The sequence below is a fragment of the Terrapene carolina genome, unplaced genomic scaffold (assembly GCF_002925995.2).
Source record: "Terrapene carolina triunguis isolate 2854851 unplaced genomic scaffold, T_m_triunguis-2.0 Scaffold88, whole genome shotgun sequence".
Lineage (NCBI taxonomy): Eukaryota > Metazoa > Chordata > Testudines > Emydidae > Terrapene > Terrapene triunguis.
In genome coordinates, this window is record NW_020664439.1 from 18,233,158 (window position 1) to 18,243,716 (window position 10,559).

Consider the following 10,559-nt stretch of genomic DNA (forward strand, 5'->3'; position numbering starts at 1 on the left):
AAGCTGAATGTTTGGAATTTCCTAACATTTTGTAGTTTCTCTCCAACCCTAACTTTGCACAGTCAGTTTTTGCACTTAGCGTGCACGGATATACAAATTAACAGTACTTAACTATTTTAAGATGTTTTTACAGTTAAAATTTTGTTTTATTTTGACTTCATGATGGGGGGGGGGAAGTTGCTTTAGAAAGTTACTATTGCAGAGTGCAATTGTCAATAGGAAGTGGGTTACTGCACTGTACCTTCTTTTCGGATGTCTTTGAGAGAGAAATGATCTAAAGGAAATTAGGGTTCTCTCGTGGTCGCTGTAGTCATCCAATGACTGATGTGGTAGAAACGTGTGCGTTAATCAGTCCAGTCTTACGTCAGCATTTTTTTGTCTTCATCTGAGATTATGAAATGGGGGAGGGAGAAGTACCTTTAAAACTTGACACATTTGTTAATGCTCTGCAACCTGCTGGTAGTCTCAGAGTAACAAATGCATTTTTATGTTCTATGCATAATATATATTTTTATGTACTAAACATACACCTATATATCTACACATAAAACAATAATTGATTCTCTGAGATTGTAGAATTTCTGGAAGAGCCTAGAAGATTACCTTTTTATTTATTTGTGTGGAGGCCCTTTAAGTTTCTTATTTTAAAGGGATACAATCAACTTGAAAATATCATGCAACAAAAGCAGAAAATTCACATGGACAACTATCTTCTCTTATTACTGTAACCAAAAATCGCTCTTTAATTTTTCAAAGTTTGTTTACTTTGTGCATTTTCACAGCATTCTGTATATAGTCAGTAGCACTATTTTTGTTCTTGGCTTATGTCCTTCAATGGGCCCTGTTCTGGCAAAACAACCCTTTACTTTTTAAAAGTTGACAGTTTCCCTAACTTCCGGAACAGATGAAGTTTTGAGACCATAGTAAGCAGCTTACAAAAAGACAGCAATGGGAAACACCACTCCTATCCATAGATCTAGTTCTAGCTAAAATGTAATAGGAAACTTAATTTTTTTTTTTTTGAAGTAACTACAAACTTCTTATATGTGAAGAGGAGTAATGTGATTTTCCCAGCTCTTCATGCCTGTGAATATGAACTATGTCAATTTATCATTAGATGCCCATCAGTCTGATTTTTTTTTTTTTTTTTTAGGATGATGTATGTAATAACTTGGGGAAGGAGGAGGTAGCTTGGCCAATTGCTGATCAAGATGTAGTATGAAGATGCCCTGGCATAATTAGCAGAGGGCCAGGTAATTCCCCTCTAACCACTAGCTAGTTAGGGGTATCTTAAAATTAACAGGGAAGGGGCAGAATTTGGATCACGGGCTTACTGGCCTTGGGTGGATGCAGGGTTGATAGACGATTCCTAAAAATTACTTTCAGCATAAACCCTCTGACAAACTTTCAATTGTAGCTTTCATTTTTGTTTTGAATGAATGTTGCCTTCACAGTGAAATAAGCTCAAAATAGTCTCAAGTTAAAGGTGGCAAGTGTGTCCGACAGACGTCCAAATATCTAATAGCATTCTTAAAGTATGCAGTGAGGGTAAACTGAGAGGAGGAGCCCTGTACAGAGGAGATATTCTAGACCTTCAATTACGAACAAACCATCCTTTTCAAAAGTTCCTCTTGTACAGATTTTGTGCACATGAATGCAATCCTTGTGCACGTATGCATCTGAACAGATCGAATTCCTGAGGGGTAAGGCTCTACAAATTCTCAACCCAATGCTATGCCTCCTTTCCAGATCACTAGGTAGGGGTTACAGAAGTAGTCAGAAAGGGCTGTACAGTGAAGTTCTGCAGCCACCCCGAGCCTCGGTAGCTGACTTAATCTCCTTTCCTGCATCCAGGACCTGGTAAACGATAGACTAGTTTTCATTTGTTGATTTATAATTATTGAATTAAGGCTATTGAGTGTAGTTCAGTGGATAAGGTATTGGACTGGGAGCAAAACGACCTGAGTTATTTGTTTTGTTCCGTTTTTTTCCCACTGCTTTGCTGTGTGACCTTGAGTGCGCGGTCTAACTAGATACAACTGAGGAAAAAGGGATACTCTTGAACAGAAACTGATTCCTTCCTAGATTGGGGCAGGAATCAACAAACTTGGAATAGGCTAAAATTTTTGGCTCAAGTTTTATTTATTGTGTGGACTGGGGGTGCGTGGTGGGGAATCCAAGCCAGGTCTCCAAAATTCTTTAAATTCTGGAATAGTTACAGGCTAGTCTGACCCCAGATCTGAAGGCATACAACTACAGAAAGCATTAATAAACTACCTCCCCCATAATAGGGGTGAACAAGCTGTGGTAGGTATCTTCTATATCTGATACCATGTAATTAATTCTCCAGAAATACACCAAATGACCCCTTGGAACTCAGGTGCATGTTGGACCACCTCCCTAAACACCATCCGTTTTGCTACACATCCTTCCTTAAAGCTGCATTCCTGATGGCAGCCTCTTTTTGTCAAACAACATTTTAGATCAGACAGCACTTTCTGTATAGTCAGTATTGTATACTCCTCACTAATAAAGTGGGGTACTCCAACATTGGCTCTCATTCTGGAAGTTTTAGTTGTCTTTCTTGCAACTCATTAAGTAGCCCTTCCCTCATTGTGCATTGACTCAAAATACTTGAAAAGAAAGACAGTAGACATGGTAGTCACAGAGTGACTAAAAACATAATAGTAGTCTTATAGAGTGTCTGTAAAACAGCTCTGAGCACTAAAAGGTAACAAAGCATGAGTAGATGAGTGATTGGAAGTTTTATCAAAATATCCTACCAGTTGAAAGGTCTGAAACTTTCAGATAAAACTAAAGTTCACTGGACCAGAAAAGTAGCAGGTTCATGGCCTGATAAATATTTTCTATCATATGATGAAATCTACAAGGTGGAGACCAAACTGTTCATCTGTTAGTCAGACGCTACAAATCATATGGCTAGGCATCTCTGGATGCCTAGCAGGAGAAAACTTCACACTGATACCTGGGTGACCATAGCTGAATACTGCAGTCTGTAAATCCATTTGTTAAAGGTCAACATTTGGGATTTCACAGCTATAAAATTCCCACTATAAGGAAATGACGAACCTGGATATGAAAGAGTAAAACTTTGATAGCCACTTCTATTTCCTGAGTATCTAGACTTGACATTCCAGCTATCCCTGTCATAAAGTTCAAAATGTCATTGAACCAGAATTACACGTGTTTGTTTTTTTCGTTTGTTTTGTTTTTATACACACTCCCTGTCAACTGGCAAATGCAGGGAAAATGTATTTGTTACCTTTAAGAATTTTGAAATAAAGGCTGAAGTATTTTCAGCTTTGGAAGCAGTCTTCCTGAGACGTTTTCCAGAACAAAGGAAATGGCACAGGCCACACTCTCCCCTCTAAGGGTAGCTGTGGCATGAGTTCAGCCAGCCTTCTTTCAAGCTTGGTCCTTTCAGAACACATTCTAGAGTTTGTTCCCCAAAAGGATCATGTGACTAAACTGAGAACAAGCCATGCTGGGAAGTGATGATGGTAGGGTGGGATTTGATGGTGTCAGATGAATCGTGACAGGAGTACAGTATATGAGGCAAGCCTGCAAGCTCAATTAAGAACAGGCCTTTGTAGAGCTGGAGGTGCAGACATAAACCCATGCTCATTTTATTTCCCTAATTGAAGAAGGGATGTTTTTTCTGGGTGCAGCAAGGAAATTGTGATTCCTGTGTTAAGCATTTCATTTTGGTGGGGGGAAAGGTGGGGGGTAATCCTCGGGTTAAGACCATACGTTCACCTAATATTTGATATTATCATAGGCCTCCCACTTGCAGTGGAGGCATGGGACTGACACTTGAAAGGGGTGCACGGTGTGGGGGGGAGGGGGCTAGAAAAGGGTCTCAGATGGGGCAGCCTACCTAAACACTCTGTTAGCTCAAGTGGCTGAGGTCTGTGCAATGGATCTAAAGGTTCCCAGAGTTTCTGGAGTAATGTTAGATGCAGCTCCACTGACTTCATCTTTGGCATTTGGTCTGTTGATTGTTTGTTTGATTGTTCTCTGTGTAAAGGGTGTGTGGCTGGGCTGTGAGCCCCTGGGTAGGCAGATGAGACATCTGTTTGTTCATGTCGTGGAAGGCCCATGTGGCTGTGGTCTGACGACCTTTGATTAGCCCCACTGTTTGAAGTCAGGGTGGTTAATTTCTCCCTGGTAGTGAGGGGGTAGAGCTGAGCAGGGAAGCTTAGAATAAAAGTCATTTGCTTGGTGAACCTGTGAGCAGCAAACAGGCGAATTTTGAAGGGGTTTGGAGAGGGACTAAAAGAGGTTTTCCTTCTTAGTACAGTTCTACATTTGGTATTGTGATAGCTAGTGATGGATCAGTGGTTGTGACCTGCAGTGGATGGGCCATGTTTTCTTTCCTGTCTGATGCCAGAAGGAACTCCCTGAGTATGAAGTGCAAGTTGGTGGCTGTGCTGGAAGAAAAGATTCTTGGAATGGAAGGACAAGTATAGACCCTATGCAGCATCAGAGAGGGCTTCTTGGACAACCAGATTCAGGAAGCTTCATTACCCCAGATTCAAGAAAGAAAGGAAGTGGCCACCAAGGAATGGGAGAGGGGAGGAAAATCAGAGGTGTGGCAGCTTGTAACCACCAGAGGCAAGAGGACAAGCCGGTTTTCTATGCTACTGGAGGCAGACCAGGATGGGCAGGCTGTGAGCATCAGAGAGGAGAGAATCATGAGGAATTCCACACAGCTAGAAGTTCCTGATTGATACAGGGTCCTTTAGCATGGAAACTGCAGAAGATCTCTCTGAAGATCCATCTGGTTGAATGGACTGGAGAGGTGTATGGGACACACCTGTGGATGGCTGCTCAGCCCAACCCATAAGAAAATCAAGCATACCCACAAAGAGGACTTAAGCTATCCAAAGAAGATAAATGATCCTTTTCAGGGATTCTATGCTAAGAAGAAAGGAAAGAACGTTCTTCAAGGGACAAGCAGACAACAGGACAATGTGCTGTCATCCTGGAACCAAGGTGTGAGATGTCACTTTAAGATTGTATGGGCTTCTGAAGTTTATAGGCAAGGATCCACTGGTGATGGTACATACCTGCTCTAATGACATTGCATCGTGTGATGTCTCGCAAATTGGAGATGATTTCAGGAACTTGGTAGGGTGCTGAAGAACAGTGTCTGAGTGATCTCCTTGGAGATTCTTCCTATCCTGTGAAAGAATGAAGGCAGAAGATCTGGAAGTGAATCCCTGGCTTGATATCTGATGTAAAGTAGAGGGTTTTGGTGTAGAACATTGGTCCACCTGCTAGGAGAGTGGAGGCTGTACAGTTAGATGGCTGCCATTTCTGTAGAAAGGGAGCCAAACTTCCCAGAAACAGGCTGGCCAGAGAAGTGAGCAGTGCATTAAGCTAATAACAAAAGGGGAAGGTAAAAATGGGAACAAATGAGCACTCATTTAGCTGAAAATCATGATGTTGGGAACAAAGTTAATCAAGGAACCAAAGTGTTCAAGGAGAATTAATTCTTTAATTGTCTTTACACCAGTGCTAGGAGTCTGGGTAACAAACGGGGGGAATTGGAATTGCTCATTTATAATAATAAATTCAGTCTAGTTGGTATTACTGAAATCTGGTGGAATGAGTCACATGAGTGGGATGTTAAAGTCAATGGGTATATTCTACTTAGGAAAGATCGAGTGGTCAAAAGGGGAGAGTGAATAGCACTGTCAAAAATATTACCTGTATGAGTAACTGACAACTTGGAAGAAAATGGTCTTGCATGCTTATGGATCAGTGTTCTAACATAAGCACAAGATGAGGAACTAGTTAATGTCTGCTACAGATAGCAAATCACACTAGGCAGCAGGATGGCAAATAATGGAATGGCTGATAGGGGACTCGATTAGTAAAGAATTAAAGGAGGGTAATTTGGTATCTTGTTTTGATGAGATTGCAAGTTTGGCTGATAAAGGTAACAGTGTTGATTTGATATACTTGGATATCTTGGTATTTTTTGTTTTGTTTTGTGTTTTTTGTTTAGTTTTTTTTTTTAAGAAAAACAAACCAAGACCTACAAATGATAAAAAATTAACATGGCACACATTAAATGGATCAAAAACTGGCAGTCAGATCTCAAAATGTAGCAGTAAAGGAGGTATTCTTGTCAAGCAGGTGTTTTTCTAGTGAGGTTCTACAGAGATGGATTCTTGGCCCAATGCTATGTAGCCTTCCCCACCCCCCAAATGATGTGGAAGAAAACACAAAATTGTCACTGAAGTTTTTGGATGACCCAAAGATAGGGGAAGTGGTAAATAATGAAGTGTACAGAGCGATCTGGATGAGTCGGTAAGCTGCGGGAAAGAAAACAATATGCATTTTAATACAGCTGAATAAGAAGCTATATATCAAGGATCAGACGGAAGGCTCTACTTATAGGATGCAGCACTCTATCCTGGGAGCAAGTGACTCTGAAAAAGACTTGAGGATTGTGGTGGATAATTAGCTGAGCAGAAGCTCCTAGTGTGATTCTGTGATCAAAAGGTCTAATGCAGTCCTTAGGTATATAAAAGGGAATATTGATTAGGAATAGGGAGGTTATTTTACCTCTGTACTTGGCACTGGTGTGATCACTAATGGAATACTGTATTCAGTTTTGGTGTCTATGCTTCCGGAAGGATGTTGATAAATTGCAGAGGATTCAGAGAAGAGCCAGGAGAATAATTAAAGGACTGAAAAGCATGCCTTATAGTGATAGACTTAAGGCGCTTAACCTATTTTTCTTAACAAAGAGAAGATTAAGGGGTGTGTTGATCATGCTCAGAGTACCTACATGGGGAACAAAATATTGATAATGGGATCTTCACTCTAGTAGACAAAAATATAACATGAGTCTGTGGCTGGAAGTTGAAGCTAGACAAATTGAGACTGGTATTTTAAGTGAGGATAATTTACCATTGGCTCAATTTACCAAGGTTTTTGGTGGATTCTCAATCACTGGGAATTTTTAAACCAAGATTATTTTTTTTCTAAAAGATATCCTCTAGTTCAAACTTGAATTAAATCAGAAGGTCAAAATGATCACAGTGGTCTCTTTTGTGCTTATAATCTATGGATCATGACAAGTTGAGGATCTGGCCCAATGTCTTTGGGATCGCCTGCTGAAATATACCACCACATATTGCAGGTTGTGCCTTTGAAGACTTAAGGGTAGATTGTGCTTTACTGTCCTAGAAATAGTTTGACTTCTTCCAGGTAAACAGATTTCTCTCATCTGGCCATTAGAGTAGATGCATATAAACCATGTTACAAATGTATTTAAAATGTTTGGACATGCACTTTAAAACATGAATCCAGCACAGTTTGACCCTACTGGATTGATCAACCAACCCAAGTTAGTAACTAGCTTAGGTGGAACAAGGTTTAAACCCCATTCAGATGGCTTCTGAACACTGCTGCTGGCCCAGTGTAGATGAGGTCTACTGGCAAGTCTTCTTGTCCTTCTTAAGTCAAATTAACAAGTAAATCTAGTCTTCTCATTCACAGTAACTTTCTGTGTATCATTTCTAAGTTGTTGGGTTTTATTTACCCTGAACACATGACTGGTATTTGACTACTTCATGGTATCTAATCACCTCCAAGGGTCCTTAAGACCCACTAACCTGCTTCAGACTAATTGTACACCTTACTGTCATCTAGCATTAAGTTATGCCTAGAAAACTGTGGATTGGATAGTCTGGTGGTGGAGCCCACTTGTTGTATGTGGTGTGGATATATAGTACATCCATGTGGAATCCAATATGCTTCAGATCTATTAATCGTTGCTGTGCTGAAACAATGTACTGGCTCACGATAACTCTTTATTGGTTTGATTTGAAGTGTCTTCTTTGCTTTAAAAGGAAAGAGTAATTTTTCAGCTGGTCAAATTGTTAATGATACATTGATTCACTAACTCTTTGTTTCTCTTTTCATTTTAGCATAAAGGAATGCCATGGGTTGCCTCTTGTAAATGGACAGAATTGTGACCCTTATGCAACGGTGTCTCTTATGGGTCCTTCTAGGTAACATTTGTTGAATTATATTGCAAATTCAGTATTTCTAAATGCTGTTCTAAATTAGGAAAGAGACAGGTATGTCCTCTGGACCAAAGTGTTCAAATATATAGTTGTTAAATAATTAATTAGATGGATGGATTTTAGTGTTGAGGAGAATAATCTTTATTTTCCCCCATCAGTTTCTTACGATGTAGTGTACGTGTTCTACACAAACTTCTGTTAGTATAGAAACAGCACTGAACGATATATCGGTACATAGTCTCATGTAACAAAACTTTTTCTCTGTTAATTTTACTTACACTGAAAATCTCTTTACAGACTAAGGTTGTCCATGGTATAAGAACATATGCTATGTATGTTATAAGTCATGTACCTTTGTGTCTGTTAAGACCATATAAAACCTATTTAAAAGCAAAAAATAGTAGTTTTCATATTTGCTGTGCTTCTCACTGAGCACTGTGTTGAGCAGGAATTGCTAGATGGGATGAGAAATAAATAGAATGCTTATTTACATAAAGTATTTTTAGTGATTTTTTTCTATCAGTCTGCCTTAATTTAGAATTAGCAAGGGCTTTTTATTTTTTATTTTTTTTAAGGAAATACTTAGTATCTGAGCAGTTCTTGAAAGTGACATGTTCTGTCTCTGGGAAGAAAGGAGGCAATATTATGTGGTTATAATAACAATGTACACCACCACTTAAAATAGAAAACAGGAGTGGAGCAAGAGGAGGGGATGGAGAAGGAACACTGAGCATTTCATATGTGGAGGCAGATGCACAAATATGCTGTTTTCAGGAGTGAAAATTGTTCCAATCCATTCTATCCATTCCAAATTTTAATCCAGGGTGGATAAAAATCAATTATTTTAAAAAATAAATAAATTTAAAAAATCAGATTTTTTTTAATTTAAATTGGATTTTTTTGATAAAATGCTTTTTGAGGGAAAAAACTTATCTAAAGATAGATACATTATAGCTCAAAGATATCTCATCATGGAATAGGAATTATTAATTCTATAGTATGAGACACTATATTCATGTAATGTTTTGTAAATGAGTTCCAATAGTTCATTAGGGACCCAATCTTACGGGGTTCCAGGGGCTTCTGTATAGATTATTTAGGTTAATCTTTCTAGCTACCCAATGGGACTCAATGCTCAGTCTAGAGGATACCATCAGAGATGCTTAGTTTTGCAGTTCTCAAACTGTGGATTTGTGTCTCCAGAGGTAACATGCTTGTTAACAGCAAAAATGTTTTAAAATAAATAATACACAGAGGTGAGAAATAACAGACCTCAACTCTATGTGTACACAAATTTGCAGAGGGACAAGAGTCAATCCCTTACCTCTCTCTAAAAGTGCAAAGTTTCAAAAAGTTCAATGAATAGAAGATTGTTGGGGGCGGAATAGATCTGGACAGGAGAAGAATTCTGGAGATAAATGTGAGACTCGAGGGACATATGCTTGTTTTGTTAAAATATTATGTTTGCTGTTGAAGAAAAAAATCCAGAATACTTAACGTTGTTGTTTTAGTTAAATAAAACAATTTAAATATCTGTCTGGTGATGTTCTCCTCCTAATACAGCATGACAAGAAAATCCTCCAAATATTAATGATTAACCTGTTGAATTGGAGATAGTTCACCTCCCAATGACTTCATAAATATCTGCTTCAGTTACCTTTGATAAATGAAATAACCAAACAATCATTCATTTTCTCATGTAGCTGTAAAACTAATCTGAAAAGTTTTCAGAATAATTCACTGTTTAAAAAAGTATAGTGTGTACTTCTAAAAATGAAACCTACATCTACCTCAGAGTTGTGAAGAATATGTTTTAAGGTTATAAAAACCAACAAGAATGCACTTTTATGTAGAAAGCCATGATTAAATCGAGTCTTCCTAACTAGTGATTTAAATCAAATCCACCTTGTTTTAATCTGCATCAACCTCTATCCATTTCATGTTGCACTTGTTTGTGAACTAAAATATAAATGGTAAACTAAATATGACCACCTCCCAGCTGCATGTGTATATGTAAATAGGTACAGCTTTTGAAGATCACCATTTAGCTTTTCAAACCATGCTGTGAATGTGTATTAACTTTTTCTCTTCAATATTTTTCCATTATATCAAGTGACATCTTAAATGACCTCAATATTTACATAATCACCCAGTATATCTACAAATCTCAAAGGTATTTAGGGACCTATCTTCCATTGAAATTAATGGGAGTTAGGCACTTAAATATGTTTGAGGTTCTGGGCCTGAGAGTTAAATGGATGGCCCTTTCTTGACAATACAATGTTTTAATAATTGTGTGTTTAAATTCTATATGGTAAAACTGTACCACATTGAAACAGGAATGACCAAAAGAAGACAAAAGTAAAGAAGAAAACGAGCAATCCACAGTTTAATGAAACATTTTATTTTGAGGTAACTAACTTCTCTTAATTTAAACTGTCAAATCTTGTTTGTTTGTTTGTTTGTTTGTTTGTTTGTTTGTTTGTTTGTTTG

The 10,559-nt window shown here is 38.3% G+C and overlaps 1 protein-coding gene across 4 annotated transcripts in view; it reads left to right on the forward strand.

Moving 5' to 3' along the window:
- RASA2 (RAS p21 protein activator 2) overlaps positions 1-10,559 on the forward strand; it is a 101,706-nt gene that overhangs the window by 49,187 nt on the left and 41,960 nt on the right. For all 4 annotated transcript variants that reach the window (XR_003369710.2, XM_024210966.3, XM_024210979.3 and 1 more), the window contains exons 6-7: positions 7,968-8,051; positions 10,406-10,478. Coding sequence is in view for 3 of the 4 variants with exons in the window: in XM_024210966.3 (XP_024066734.2) it covers positions 7,968-8,051; positions 10,406-10,478 (157 nt within the window). In the remaining variant the exon portion in view is untranslated. The remainder of the gene's footprint in view (positions 1-7,967; positions 8,052-10,405; positions 10,479-10,559) is intronic.